This window comes from Nomascus leucogenys, chromosome 8 (genome assembly GCF_006542625.1).
Source record: "Nomascus leucogenys isolate Asia chromosome 8, Asia_NLE_v1, whole genome shotgun sequence".
NCBI lineage: Eukaryota > Metazoa > Chordata > Mammalia > Primates > Hylobatidae > Nomascus > Nomascus leucogenys.
Window position 1 is genome coordinate 53,726,209 of NC_044388.1, and position 15,767 is coordinate 53,741,975.

At 38.5% G+C, this 15,767-nt stretch overlaps 1 protein-coding gene across 1 annotated transcript in view; it reads left to right on the top strand.

Annotated features, from left to right (window-relative positions):
• The window catches only part of FARS2 (phenylalanyl-tRNA synthetase 2, mitochondrial), a 512,610-nt gene that overhangs the window by 113,129 nt on the left and 383,714 nt on the right, over positions 1–15,767 (top strand). The window contains exon 2 of the mRNA XM_030817258.1: positions 9,972–10,604. Within this exon, the coding sequence (XP_030673118.1) occupies positions 9,993–10,604 (612 nt within the window). The 5' untranslated portion in view covers positions 9,972–9,992. The remainder of the gene's footprint in view (positions 1–9,971; positions 10,605–15,767) is intronic.

The window sequence follows — 15,767 nt, forward strand, 5'->3', positions numbered from 1 at the left end:
TTGAAAGTTAAAAAAGCAAAAGAATGAGTGGGAATCACTACAATTCCAAATACGGTGATATCTTTAGACAGTTATCTTCAGACTAATTTTGCAGTTTCTTTGGTCTGTAGTCATTCTCTTATGTATTCATTTAATTACAGATTTTAACCTTTTGACTTAGGACAGCAAAACGGATTTCTTTTGGAACTAGGTACTATGATTTGTGTCTAAAAAAAAACTTCTAAAAGTTATATTTTTCCATTTGTTTTTGTGTTTGTCACAAGATATGTTTCTCATGGGTATAGAAGTTTCCAGTGTGACGGAACACCTTCAAATCTCTCCTTCTTGAACATATGGCATTTATTAGCAAAGAATAGTATTGATAGTCATTTCTCAACCAAATTATAGTGATGAAAAGATATCTTTTTTTTTGAGATGGAGGCTTGCTCTGTCATCCAGGCTGGAGTGCAGTGGTGCAATCTTGGTTCACTGCAACCTCTGCCTCCCGGGTTCAAGCTATTCTCCTGCCTCAGCCTCCCCAGTAGCTGGAATTACAGGTGTGCACGACTGTGCCCAGCTAAGTTTTGTATTTTTAGTACGGGCGGGGTTTCACCATGTTGGCCAGGCCGTTTTCAAACTCTTGACCTCAGGGTGATCCGCCCACCTCGGCCTCCCAGAGTGCTGGCGTTACAGGCGTGAGGCATTGCGCCCGGCCAAGATATCTCTTCTTAATGGGGAAGATGGCATTGTATATTGAGATAATAATTGTTTTAGAATTGCTTCCCTCACTACTTTTTTCCCCATTAGACTTAATTTTTTAAAAAGACATTGTCTGCACAAAAGGTAGCTATTACAAAAGAAGACTGAAGTGTCAAAGGATTTCTTGGGCTCTCTGATCCATATGCCCTGGCACTGTCTCTCATAAGGCTTGCCCTCTTCGTGCAGTTGCCAAGTGCTTGCATAATTGTCTTGACAAATGGCATACTCATTAATATTGTGTTGGGCCTTTGCCAACCTGTGGAAGCCATGTGCCCCGGGCAGTGAAATCCAGTGCCAAACTCTTGCTGATGGTTATAAACCATGCCTTAAATACATTGTTGAGACCAATGATAGTTAAGTAAATAGCCATTTGACCTAAAAAACATTTATCCATGGAAGCCAAGAGCATTTGTGAATGGTAAGGGGCTGCTGGGGTTCTGGGCTGTAGACACTCCCATGTGCGGGAGCTGCAGCTTCCTGCCTGGAGGGCACCTCTTTTGTCACTTACTTGCTCCAGAATCAATCAGAAAAACATACCCTGATGAATCATCACAGAAAAGAGGTTATTCACTTCTTCAAGGCTGTTAAAGTGCCTAGTCTAGAAGCAATGTCATTGTATCAGGGCCTGCAATCATTTCTAGAAATTAGGTACACCAAATTCTCTAAAAATTAATAATTGAGTCTAAATGGATGAAACTCAAGAAAAGGGTGTGAGATGCTCTTGGTACAACTGTATATTAACATTTTCTCCCAGGCATTTCATGTTACTTCAAATTAATGATTTCAAAATGCACTGTTCATTTGGCCTTATATTGGTTGAATGGTACTATGCAACTTGTTTTTCTTGAGCTCACTAGAAACAATTGTGGCAGTGTGGTATGAGAGCCATTCATTCATTTTTTTCATTCATTCATTCATGGAAGAAGCAGTTTCTTTGGGCACTTACTTCCTGTGCCTGACCACCTTGTAGAAACAATCAAATGAATGGCTCCTGCCCTCAAAGTCTTATTTTCTAATGGGAGAGGTACACATGTCTGCAGGTAATTACTGCCTGGGTCATTTGGCATGAAAAATGTATTTCCATTTTAAACATCCAGCTTATTTATATTGATTTCAACAAAGCTAGTGGGAGATAGGTTTCCCCAGTGCCCAGTTAGTTCCAGAATTTGTAGACCCAGCATGTTCTGTTCTTCTATGCATCCAAGCTGGCTTCCTGGTGATCTTATTATTTGCGTATTACACAAAGTCCCTCTAAGAATAACCCCCAAGTATTCTCCAAGGTAGATATGTAGATAATGTGTGACCTTGTCCCTGATAATTGATTTCATTTGCATGTGAACTTTTAAAAATTTTATCTTCCCTCTCAGAAACAAGGTCTGGATAGGGTAACCAGGATCAGGAGCTGAGCTTGTACAGTTTAAAATTTATCATGTTATGTTAGTAGAAGGAGAATGTTCTGAATTTAGGAAAATTGATGCCAGTATCCAAGACATTTTTAGCCAAACAGACAAGATCAGGCTAGAGAATGCTTATATTACCTGAACCAAAGGAGCCACAGAAAGTAAGAGCCCAGTTGAAACTTGGTCAGATAGGACAATGGTTTTAAAGTTTAATTTAAAATATAATGAATGTCTATTTAGAATATTTGGAAATATAAATACATAAAATAGAAAATAAGTACCAGGGATAATTGCTATGAAATCTTTTGGCTAGTTCTTCTCATGGTTTCTAAATATCCTATGCATGTGTTTATAGGTAAGTATATATTTATAGAGTTAAGATCATATCATACATACAATTTTATACCCTGTTTATCACTTTATATAGTTATATCATTAAAACTCTTTGCAACCATTATATTTAATGACTGCATAATATTTTATTGTATGGTCTCCCATAATTTGCTTAATCATTCCCTTGTTGTGGGACATTTATGTGGCGTATAATTTTTTTTCTATTATAAATAATACTGTAATGAAAGTTCTTTGTGTTTAACTTCTGTCTTCATTTACATTATTTCCTTGTGATAAATTCCTGGAAGGGTAACTACCCTGTCAAAGGGTATGAACAGTTTTAAGTCTCTTGATAGTGCTGAATTGCTTTCTAGAAAGGTTGCGTCAATAACACCCTCACGAGTAATACAGGAAACTGCCTGCTTATAGCCCTTCTCTTTTTGTTCATACTAGTCAGCAGGAACAAAAAAGCATTCTCTTGACTTGCCTTTGTATCAGTAAAAGTTAATGGAAGTTGGCCATTTTCCCACCATTATTTAGTAGAAAAAAATGTGCAACCGTGTTGACTGAACCAAGCTTCATTTTTTTCTTGATAGAAATGTGTGAGTATTGCATCTGGTGGTTATGGATTGTGCTTGAACACTTTTGTATAGTGGTGACCATTTATGGGTTATGCTTGCTCACCATTGGCTATTTCCCTTAAGCTAATTATGCTTTAGGGAAATGATCAGTCCAGTACAGTTTGTGTACTACTTAATGTTTTCTTTACACAGAAGAATGAGGGAGGTTGAAAGGACTGTTGAAACCATTATAAAACTCATTCATTCTAACAACAAACATTTATTCAGTATTTTACTAGTTGTTGTCATTGTGCCGCTTTATAGTGATAAAGAATGCTTACAGCATTCTGAATGTGTCCGAAATGAAAAACAAGCAAAATAATCCAAATGTGATCCGTGACCATGTAACAGATGCTTCAGATACCTTTTGAAATGTTACTTCTTAGAGCAGACTTGTAGAGAAGTGGACTTGACCACCATGCCCACTGTTTGGACATTCCAGGCAGCTGTATCCCAATAGTAATGATAGAAATAATAATAATAATGATAATAGCTGCCATTTATTGAGTACTTGTTATATTCCTTCAAGATACTGTGTTATGTTTTTTACCTTCATTGTTGTTTAATACTCTTATTACCGATGCAAGGTATATGTTATTTTCACATTGAGAAATATAGGGAAAGTAAGATTCAGAGAGAGAGAGCGAGAGTTCTCCTAGTTCATCCTTGTCACAAATCACAGGATTTACTTCTATCTAAAGGCTGAATAATATTCTATTGTATACATACATCACGTTTTCTTTATGCACTCATCTGTTGATGGACATTTAGGTGGATCTCATATCTTGGCCATTGTGAATAATGCTGCAGTGAACAAGGGGGTGCAGATGTCTCTTTGACATGCAGATTTCATTTCCCATGTTATATACGCAGAAGTGGGATTGCTGGATCATATATTAATAGTTATATTTTTTAATTTTTTTGAACCTCCATACTATTTCCCTTAATGGTTATACTCCTCTAAATTCCCCCCAACAGTGTACAATGGTTCCTTTTTCTCCACATCCTCACCAGCACTTACCTTTTCTTTTTGGTAATAGCGATTCTAACAGGTGTAAAGTGGTATCTATCTCATTGTGCTTTTGATTTGCATTTCTCTGATGACTAGTGATTTTGAGGATTTTTTTTCACATACCTGTTGGCCATTTATATGTCGTCTTTTCAGAAATGTTTATCCAGATCCTTTGCCCATTTTTTCTTCTTTCTTTTTTTTTTTTTTGACAAGGAGTCTCGCTCTGTCGCCCAGGCTGGAGTGCAGTGTCACCATCTCGGCCCACTGCAAGCTCTACCTCCTGGGTTCACACCATTCTCCTGCCTCAGCCTCCCAAGTAGCTGGGACTACAGGCGCCCACCACCATACTCGGCTAATTTTTTATATTTTTAGTAGAGATGGGGTTTCACCGTGTTAGCCAGGATGGTCTTGTTCTCCTGCCCTCATGCTCCGCCCACCTCAGCCTCCCAAAGTGCTGGGATTACAGGTGTGAGCCACCTCGCCCAGCCCCTTTGCCCATTTTTAAGTTATTTGCTTTCTTGCTGTTGAGTTGCATGAGTTCCTTATATATTTTGGACATTAGCTTTTTCCCAGATACATGGCTTGTAAATACTTTTTCCCATTCTGTGAATTGTCTCTTCAGTCTATTGAGTTTTTAAATAGTTCTTTACTGCCCCTACCAAAGAGGCAGCCTTCTTTGTTTTGTTTGACCTTGCTGACCAATTTCCTTCCATTCTTTTCTTTTTCTTCCTTTTTGTCTTCTTCCCGCGTCTTCTATCCAGCATAAGATGTAGTGCTAGATTATGGGCATACGATGATAAATATAAGAGAGAGAGGAGAAAAAGAGTATGTGTATATATATATATATATATATGTTTGTGTGTTCTACTCTCAAGAACCACACAGTCTAGTAGGAATACAGACAACAGCAGGTGGTAATAATACGGCATGCTAAACATTGCACATTGAGTGGTATTTGGGTTCAGGAAACAGGCCCCTGTTTCCTTCTAGATGTCTTTTCCCCTGACTTCTGTGCTGTGGCACCCTTTACGTCCCCTCTGTCTTAGTCCTTACATCCCCTTCCCTTAAATATGATAAGTTCCAAGTAATCTTCTATCTTTTGCCCACTTCTATCTTGCTCTTAGCCTCCCATGGATTCTTATATGCGCTTGTGATATTAACTCTTACGTCTATGCAAATTACCTCCAAGGTCTACATTTCCAGGACTAAGGTCTTACCTCATTTCCAAACTATAATATAACTCGAATTGCCGTACAGAAATTGTAATGTGGCTATGTCATTCATACTGAACTTCCGTTTGTCCAAATCTGTTTTCCTCTACAAAAGATGATCTGAACAAACAACAAAAATCCATTCTGAGTTCTCTGTGTCAGTGAATGACTTTATTAGTTCATCCGTTACCCGATCTCTAGAAATCTCTGGGTCACTTTTAGCTCTGAATTCAGCTCATCTTATCTGTTACACACTGGACAATGAATTAATTAGCTGATGAACATGATCTAGTGTAATCTTTTCATTATGAGATAGGTATTGTTTTTCTCTGTTTTACAGATGAGGACCTTGAGGGCCAGAAGGGTCAAATAACATTTCTAAGGATGATATGTGGCACCTAAGAGATCAACCTAGGATCAAACCAACATTGGTATCTCTGTGAAGTCTGGCCTGTTGCCCATTATATTGTATTTTCTCTTCTTATAGTTGGTCTGATTGTTTCTTTTGTACCAGTGCTAACATACTTCATGTCCACATTTGTTTTCTTGCTCCTTTTTTGTGACTTTATAATCTACATGTATTTGTGACTAGGAGATTTTATTAATAGTGTAGAAAAATTTTTCAGTAGGTTAAGCTAAAACAGGGCTCAGCAAACTCTATCTATAACAGATCAGAGAGTATTTAGGCTTTGTGAGCCACACAATCTCTATAGCAGCTATTCAATCTTACCTTGATAGCAAGAAAGCCACTGCAGATGATAAATCAACAAATGGCTGTTGCTGTGTTCCAACAAACTTTGTTTGTAAAAACAGACTATGAGCAAGGCACGATGGCTTATACCTGTAATCCCAGCACTTTGGGAGGCTGAGGTGGGCAGCTCACTTGAGGCAGGAGTTTGAGACCAGCCTGGGCAACATGGCAAAACCTCATCTCTACAAAAAGTACAAAAGTTAGCCGGGCGTAGTGGCTTGCACCTGTAGTCCTAGCTGTCTCTGGGGCAGGGAGCCACTGGAGCCTGAGACAGGAGGATCACTGGAGTCTGGGAGGTTGATGATCTAGTAAGCCACGATCATCCCACGGCACTCCAGCCTGGGTGACAGAGTGAGACCCTGTCTCAGAAACAAACAAACAAAAAAAGCCAAAGCCAAAAAAAAAAATCCCCAAAGAGACGACTGTGGGCAGGTTTGGCCCTTGGGTCTGTAAATACTTACTTCATTTTTACCATCTAAGCTAATGTGTTTTATTGGATTTACTTATTCATGCATTTATTTGTGTATTTAAAAACACATTGATGTATAATCTCAATTAGGTAAAATAGAAGTTAAGGGAGGTCCTTGCAGAGATACCATTTGAACTTAACAATCTTGGACCTTTGATTGAGAAGTATACTTTCTTTTTTTTCTTTTTCTTTTTCTTTTTTTAGTGAGGCAGAGTCTCACTCTGTCACCCAAGCTGGAGTGCAGTGATGCGATCTTGGCTCACTGAAGCCTGAACTCCTGGGCTCATGCAGTCCTCCTGCCTCAGCTCCCCAGTAGCTGGGACTGCAGGTGTGTGCCACCATACCCGGCTAATTTATTAAATAATTTTTTTTTTTTTTTGGTAGAGACAGGGTCTTGTCATGTTGCCCAGGCTGCTCTCAAACTCCTGGGCCCAAGTGATCCTTTCGCCTTGGCCTTCCAGAGTGTTAGGATCATAGGCGTGAGCCACCACACCCTACTGAGAAATGCACTTGACCCCTGGACAATGGGAGGGCTTTGGGGGCACTGATTACCCTCCCTCAGTCAGTTGAAAATTCCCGTATACCTTTTGACTTCCCCCAGCTTAACTAATAATTGTTCACTGGAGGCTTTACTGATAACATAAACAATTGATTAACACATATTTTATGTGTTATAGGCATTATATACTGTATTACAATAAACTAGAGAAAAGGAAATGTTATTAAGAAAATTATGAGGAAAGAAAATGTATTTACTATTTATTAAGTGGAAGTAGATCATCCTGAAGATCTTTATTATTATCTTCATGTTGAGTAGGCTGAGGAGGAAGAGGAGGGTTGGTCTTGCCTTCTCAGGGGTGGCAGAGGTAGAAGAGATAGGGGAGGCGGAAGGGGAGGCAGGAAGGGCAGGCACACTCAATGTAACTGTTATTGAAAAGAATCTGCATTTAAGTGGATCTGCACAGTTCAATCCATGTTGTTTGAGGGTCAGCTATATTTGAATTGCCAAGAATTCTGAACCGTGTCTCATGGCTAGCTAGGCATATGAATTTATGCTAGTTACGTGATCTTTTTGAGCTTTATATTCTTTGTTGGTAAAGTGGTACAAACAATACCTACATCACAGAACTGTTGAAGGGATGAAATGGAAGAACAATGTATTAATAGAAGTATGAATGTCGTTGGTCTTATCCTCCTGGGTCTCTTATGTATTTCCAGATGATATATTTCTTATAGAGAAATTTGATAGAGATGGAAGGAAAGGAAGTCACTTCTCAGATAGAAGTGGGAAGGCTCTCCTAGTCATCCATCTCTCTCTGTTAGAGATGATAACAGAAAGGACGGATACTTTTCTGCGTGGGGTGAATGACAGTGGAGAATGTAAGCAGGGCTGAGCAGATAGATAGAAGGCCTGAAAATAAGGGCAACAACCTCAAACTTTCATCGGCAAGCTGGGGATTGCGTGAGGAGAGCAAGGAAGGGACACGAGGCTGGGGTGCATCCCTGGGAATGGAACCCAAGTGTGTGTTTGGATGTGTGAAGAGCTGGAAACTGGGAAGGAAAAGCATCGACAGCAGCCCACAAATAACTGGATCAGAAGCACCTTTCCCAGAACAATTCTGAACTTTGTGTAACACATATGCCTTTGGGAGGAAGAAAGGCTTTCTTCTGTTTTGGCAAGGGTGCTGAGCTAGGTAGCTAATAACCTAACAGTTTGATTTTGTGCTAAGATGTGTAAGGCTGCATATGCATATTTAAAATTCATATCTACTGCAGTGACAAGTCACTGAACACTAGATGGGAAGACATTTCAGTTGAAGCTCAGCCAAAAGCCCTTTTGAAACACCTCTGACAAAATAACGCCACAAGTGAATAAAACCAGAGAGTTCCTGGGTATCTTTGAAAATGTCTCCCATGATGACAGTCTCAGACAAAGGTGCTGTGCACAGCTTCTAAGAAGTAATCACACACAAGCACAGCCATTCAACTTGCAGCTAGATTTCCTCAGTTCCAATCTGGAGTCAGGTGGATTGTGTTGTCCAGGGACAGACTGTGCCTTTGATAGTGACTGGGAACAATATACTTCTCTCCTAATGCAGCTTCATATCATGAAGTTGTATATATTCCTTGTATGATTGCACGGCCCTTGAAGTAAAACAGCCACATAGTTGTATGCTTTAAAATAGCCTGGTAGGGAAGAATTCCACATTTTAGAAGATGGATTTTTATAATTTAAGTTTGTGAATGTAAATTATTTGTGAACATTGGGATGTGACATCTCAAGACTCTCCTTATTGGGATCCCTGAGTGAGTTTAAAACTGGCTTCTGTGGGAGTGCGAAGAAGACGCTGTGTGAGTGGTCCACGGCCCTGTGTGGTTGTCTTATTGAAATCTTCCACTACCTTAGAGTTTCGCCAGTTATACTTAGGTCCTTCTCACCTCATCCGTGACTTGAACCGCCTATACTAGATGACAGCTGAGGTGACTTTCAGCTGTAAAGTTTGGTGATTTTATTAAATTCTAGGTATTTTATTTACTTAAAAATCTAGGTCAGTGCTCTGCCTTCTGGCTGCTCTGTCACTCTTCCCCAACAAGTTTAGTCCTGTTTCTGGTTAATTGTGGGTGTGTAGTAGAAATTTGCCCTTTTGCCAAAGGTGTAATTGAAAGGATGCCACAAAGGTGTTAAGTTTAAGTGACATGACCAGATGTGAGAAGATTTGCATTTACAGCTGTCCATTGATATAGTCTATCACTTTGTACAATATTTCCTGAGATTTTCTATTTTATTTTTAAAATATTAAAGTTAACCACAATCTAAAGTGGTGTATTTTATTTAAAACTTTTAAAAAAAATTAGTAATGTCACTTTGTGGTCTAGTGAAGTAATCCAGAAGTTACGCTGTGTCAAAGATAAAGAGAACTCTGTAGTTATCAGGATGATCGGCAGAAATGTGAAGGAAGGCTCTTAAATCTCTTCTCTTCCACTCTCCTTCAGAAGCCTCTATCTAATCATTTGCTTCCTTTATTAGTGGGACCCTTAATAGGGTCCAATTAAGTTCTGTATTTTAGGGGATCCCTCTAAAGTTTTTTGGTTCTATAATGTACAGGTTGTCACATTTAAAGTTTTTTTCCACATCACGAGTTCAGGACATGATAACATAGTAAACGAGGTTTTCTACAAAGCCAAGGATCTGAATGACAAAGGAAGGACAGCTAGAGATTAGGGATATAAAAGTGACTTCCAAGAATCGTTTCATTTAGTGCATTAAGTATCATGCGTCTGTCAGATGTCTTTAATTGGCTCTTTCAGCTGTGTGGAGGTCGTAGTGGGGGAAACATGCCAGTAGGACAGGAGGGAGCTGGTGGGAGACGCAAAGAACACACTTGCTTTCCACGGAGTGACACCTGACTTGTGCTTTACCTGTGTGCTCTTTCCAGAACCTGTGAGAAGTTTCTACAATGGTGGGCTCAGCTCTCAGGAGAGGTGCCCATGCATATGTCTACCTGGTGAGTAAGGCCAGTCACATCTCCAGGGGCCATCAGCACCAGGCCTGGGGATCGAGGCCTGCTGCAGCACAGTGTGCCACCCAAAGAGCTCCAGGCAGTGTGGTGGAGCTGCTGGGCAAATCCTACCCTCAGGACGACCACAGCAACCTCACCCGCAAGGTCCTCACCAGAGTTGGCAGGAACCTGCACAACCAGCAGCATCACCCTCTGTGGCTGATGAAGGAGAGGGTGAAGGAGCACTTCTACAAGCAGTACGTGGGCCGCTTCGGGACCCCGTTGTTCTCAGTCTACGACAACCTTTCTCCAGTGGTCACGACCTGGCAGAACTTTGACAGCCTGCTCATCCCAGCTGATCACCCCAGCAGGAAGAAGGGGGACAACTATTACCTGAATCGGACTCACATGCTGAGAGCGCACACGTCTGCACACCAGTGGGACTTGCTGCACACGGGGCTGGATGCCTTCCTGGTGGTGGGTGATGTCTACAGGCGTGACCAGATCGACTCCCAGCACTACCCTATTTTCCATCAGCTGGAGGCTGTGCGGCTCTTCTCCAAGCATGAGGTGAGTCTTGAGATGTTTCTCATCGCTGAAGGACGTCATAGACGTTTTATGTTGAGGTCACTAACATTTAGCTCAATGAGTCCAGTATGGTCATCCTTGCTTGCCTTATTTTGCCTCAGTGAATCATCCATGCTTAATGACATCTTGTGTATAGGTTTGCCTCAGTATTTTTTGACTGATCTGTTGTGTTAGTAACTACAGAAATTGATAAGCCTTAATTTTCAGTTGCCTGTCCTTATCCTTTCTCTCAATACTGACCCGCCTCTCTCTGGGTTACTTCATATGAATGGAGAATAGTCTGTGGCTCAAATTCACCTTTAATCCAGGATGGCTGAAGGTGCAACACGGAAACCTGTGGTCAGGTCATTCTTAGTTCTGTTAGGAGGAGTAAATTATGTTTTCTTGCTGTTAGAGAGAAATGAATTTCTTAGGTACCTTAGGGGCTTGATGATTTATTGGCTTGGGCTGTAAACTGTGTCTTGTCCCCAGGCACTTTCCTCACCCTCCGTGGCTTTGCATGTTGCTGTGAGATGTCTTAATCGCTGTGGGATGTCTTAATTGCTGCTATTCTTGAAGTATATGTTACGATGCATGGAGCCTTTTCCCAACTCCTTGCATCTGTTAGATGTTATCCTAATATGTTGTGTGCATCTTTTTTTGTTGTTGTTTTTTTGCAAATTATGAAATCCCTAAAAGCTTGATTCCATTTCCTAAAAACTTGCCATACCACTTGTCCCTCACTCATGTTTTAAAAACCAGCTCTGTTTTTGTATAAGAAACAAATGCGTTAAACTAAGCACAGGGTGTATTTCATTTTACTTCCTTAGCAATGTCCCTTCCAGACATGTTCTTTGGAATAGGAAGAATTATTATTGCCACAAAACTGTCTCCTGCCAACGTAAGCTAAATGAGTTATTAATATGAAAACAAATAGTATAGCATCCTTAGGCCAATAGGTAACCATTGTTTTGTTGTATTCTGTAAGTCATATAGCAGGAGATAACTGAACAGGACTGCCCTCCCCTTCTCTCATTTTTCTTTCTGTTTACCTCTGGATGTGCTATTCTTTTGTGACTCTGTGATAATACAGTAATAGCTTAGCCTTACACAGAAAGGCCATCCATGCTGGATCTCAGGGGATCTTAAATGAGCATTCTCACTACTTGGAATAGCTATTTTCCAAGTTAGGAAAAATAATGATTAATAAGGATATAGCTGTATTAGGGAACTAATATGAGATAACAAAAACAGGTCAAAATCTGGGAAATGTGACCAAGTGATAGAATGCCATTTAAAATTAATGTACAAGAGGAGCTGTGATGCCAGTAATATGACGTCCAGGTCACGGTAGCAGACAGATGCTCAGCCCAGCTTACCTCATTAAAGAAATAAGAAAGGACTGTGTGCACGATTTGTAAGCATGCATGCCATGAAAGAGGCAATGAAGGCCGCCAGGCACTTCTAGCGTTTTAATGGAGGGAAAATCAAGGCTGCCACAGAAGATGGGAAGTAGGAAGTGGATAGGAAATTAGCCTTCACCTTGTTTCATATTTGTTTTGGGTCCAGTCCAATTTGTTAGTTAGCACAAATTACTAATCTAAACTGATAATGCTACTGTATATTCTGCGTATAGTTAAAAAATTATGCTCATGTGTATGTATGTATCTAATCTTCTTATATAAGGTTCATCTGTGTTCATTGTAAGAGGATTAATAATTGTTAATTATTGAAACAGGTGTTGGATGCAGAGAAATCATCATCCTTTCTATTTGTGCATATGTTTGAAAATTTCCAAATCAAAGGCTAAGGGAAAAGACTGAAGGAAAACACTGGGATCCATCAGTCAGTCAAAAACATTGGCCGAATATATACTGGGATTCAAGACTGTAAGAAGATATCAGACAGTCATGAGATTGTTCCTGCTTTCATGGGGAAGACAACTATTAATATAAAAAAATGCAGGATAAATTAAAGATAAAAGCATACATTGCATGTAATAGAAAACTGAAAGCAATTAACTCTAAAATTAATAGCCTTTAATGGCCATCAGCCACAGATGATTTTACACAAGTTTTTACCAAATCATGAATTACTTGTATAATCTGTTTCAGAGCATAGAAAAGAGAGTCCTATCAAGCTCCTTTTATGAGGTTAGACATGTTAATATCCCAACTAGATAAGAAGGAAAACTTCTAAAGTTTCATCGTTATGAACATAGATTATTCCATTTTAATGAACAGATATAGAATTATTAAATGAAATATTTGAAAATTCAATTCATTGATTTATTGTGTCCTACCACATTATTATTGTATATACATTACATTGTACTGTATTAACTGATACAAGGAGAAAAAGCCTGTGATCATCTCAATAGATGTAGAAAAATACTTTGATTGCTTTTAATGTCTCATGACATTAAAAAAGCATTTGATGACATTAATGACTCACGATAAAAACTTTTAGCAAATTAGAAATAGGAGGAAACTTCATTGACTTTATAAATGAAATCCATGAAGCTCTTACAGCAAACATAATTAATAGTGAATCATTCTAAACATTTTTATACAAATTAGCCACGAGTCAGGATTCCTTGCTATCACTGTTCATCATTATGTGGTAAATTCTAGGTTATGCAGTAAGCCAGAAAGAGAAATAGAAGGCATAAGCATTGGAAACATAGATAAAACTGCTTTATTTGTAGAGGATTTGATGGTTTACCTAGAAAAAAATAGAATATACAGATCAACTATAAGAACTTATAAGACAATTCAACAAAGTTGTTGGATTCAAAGACGATATAGAAAAATTAATGTTTTTATCCATAAGAACCAATTATCAAATATAATAACATTTTATTTGCAGTATCAACTAAGATATTTCAGTACCTAGGTATAAATCTTGCATCAGATATTTGAGATATTTACAGATAAAATTATTAAATATTATTAAAAGACATAGAGGAACATACGGAGATATTTACCATATTTGTAGATTCATAGGAAAACAATATCATGAAGATGACAATTCATCCAAAATTAATCTACAAATCCAGTGCAAGTCCAACCAAAATTTTCACTGGATATTCTGGAAAAATTGAGGGACTAATCTTAAAATTTATAGAAAGAACCCCAGCTATTAAGACTTATACTTGTGTAGCTGCAAAGATAGTTTAGTAATGGCACAAGGTTAATTGGGTAGAGAATGTTGAAACAGCTGTACTTCATATTTGAGAACTTATAAAATATAAGTGATATTACATAAGTGGGAGGTGATGGATTCTACATTAATTGTTCCGAGACAATCATCTCTATAGGAAAACAATGGATCTCTACCTCACACTAAATCCATCAAATGGATGGATTAATAATTCATTTGTGAAAAAGAAATCTTTAAAACTTTCAGAAGAAAATATAGGAGATTATCATTTTTACTTCGATAGAATATAATATCATAAACATGAGAATTCTTAAACAAGAAAAATCCATAAGGGAAAAAAGTGCTAAAGTTGGCTACATTATGTTAAAACAGCTGCCTAATAAAGGTCTCCATAGTCAAAGTTATGAGACATTTCTACATGCTGGGTGGAGATATTTGCTATGTTGTCAGACATTTTCCTACTGGATTCTTTTTTTCATCCTGAGACTTTCTTTTACATGATCACTACCCATCTTGTGTCACTCTTTTGACACTGTTCTCTTTTCTGAAAATGCATATAGGTGGTGAGCACACGTGTGTGCTTTTACTATTCTTTAAACATGTCATGCTCGTATACTTTTATGTGTATGATTTATTGTGTAAGAAGAAGGCACATGACTGGCTGATAAACAAAGACCAGCTTTATCAATAAACAAGAAAATGCAAATTAAAACAACCAAATATTATTTGAAACTCAGCAGATTAGCAAAATTTAATAATCCTCACAATACCAAAGGCCTAGAGGAACCGTCCGTCTTACAGCCTTCTCTTGGGAGTGTATATAGTTACTGCCACTTTGGAGGGTAATTTGGTAGTTTCCAATGAAAACAAAAATTGTATGCTATGTGATTTGGCATTTTTTTCTTTAAGTGTAAAAAAGCCTCAAATACCCATCAAGAGGAGCAAGGATAAATAAAATGGGCTCTGTTTTTATGTTGAATGCTTTATAGCAATTAACATAAACGATCTAGAGGTACCTGTGTCAACATGGATGGGTTTTAATGCAATCTTGAGGGAAACAAGTACACCGCGAGTGGTACTAAACTATCGTATCTTTTTAAATGGATATTCAAAATGCACCCAACAACAAAAACATGCCCAACAATGTGTGTTCTTATGGACTTGCTTATATTCTTTCTCTATCTGTCTTTGTCTATTTCTCTTTTTACACACACAAACACAATTTTTCTTTAATCCAGTTAGATAAACATAAAAGTAGATGTGAAAAAATATATGGAAATAATAAACACAAAAATCAAGGTAGTGATTATTTATGATGTGGAAGGAGGGTGAATGAGATCAGGCATCGTATCATTCTCTGCAAACAATGCAATATTTTGTAATTTTTAGGAGCATAGAAGGATTTTGAGACTTACATGTTTGAAAACTACTGTTCTATAGCTTCAAAACGAAATTTTTACAAAACATTTGAGACATTTAGTTTGCAAAGAATGGTGGATTTCAAGTATTTGACAGACTCACCAGAGGAAGCTCATACAAATCCTGTGTCTATTTAATCTGATTAAAAATATCAGTTGAAACATGCATGTGTGGACCAGTGCTCAGAGAAGTTCTATTTTCCCACTCTCCCTGGCGGCGCCTTGTCCTGTTTTATGGGATGCACACTCGTGTGTGGGCCCTGAGGATGCACAGAGGAGTTGTGTGAGAGACAGGCATTCTGCAGGTTGTTCTCCAGTCTTGGCTGTGGAGTCTTTGCCTCCTTATTTTGTCTTCATTCCCCTTTGATAACATCCTCTGGGTCCGTTTCTTCCAGGATTTTTCTGTCCTGTACACACATGCAGGCAATACTTCCTCCTGAATTTAAGATGATTCATAATGAGCCTTCTTTTCTTCCAGATTCTGTCTCCATTATTATTTTTTTTTAATTCTAAATGCCTTTTGTTTTCTTAAATTTTATATAAGAATGTGTGTATCTGTTTCTTGTCCTTGCTAGTAGTTCTCAAA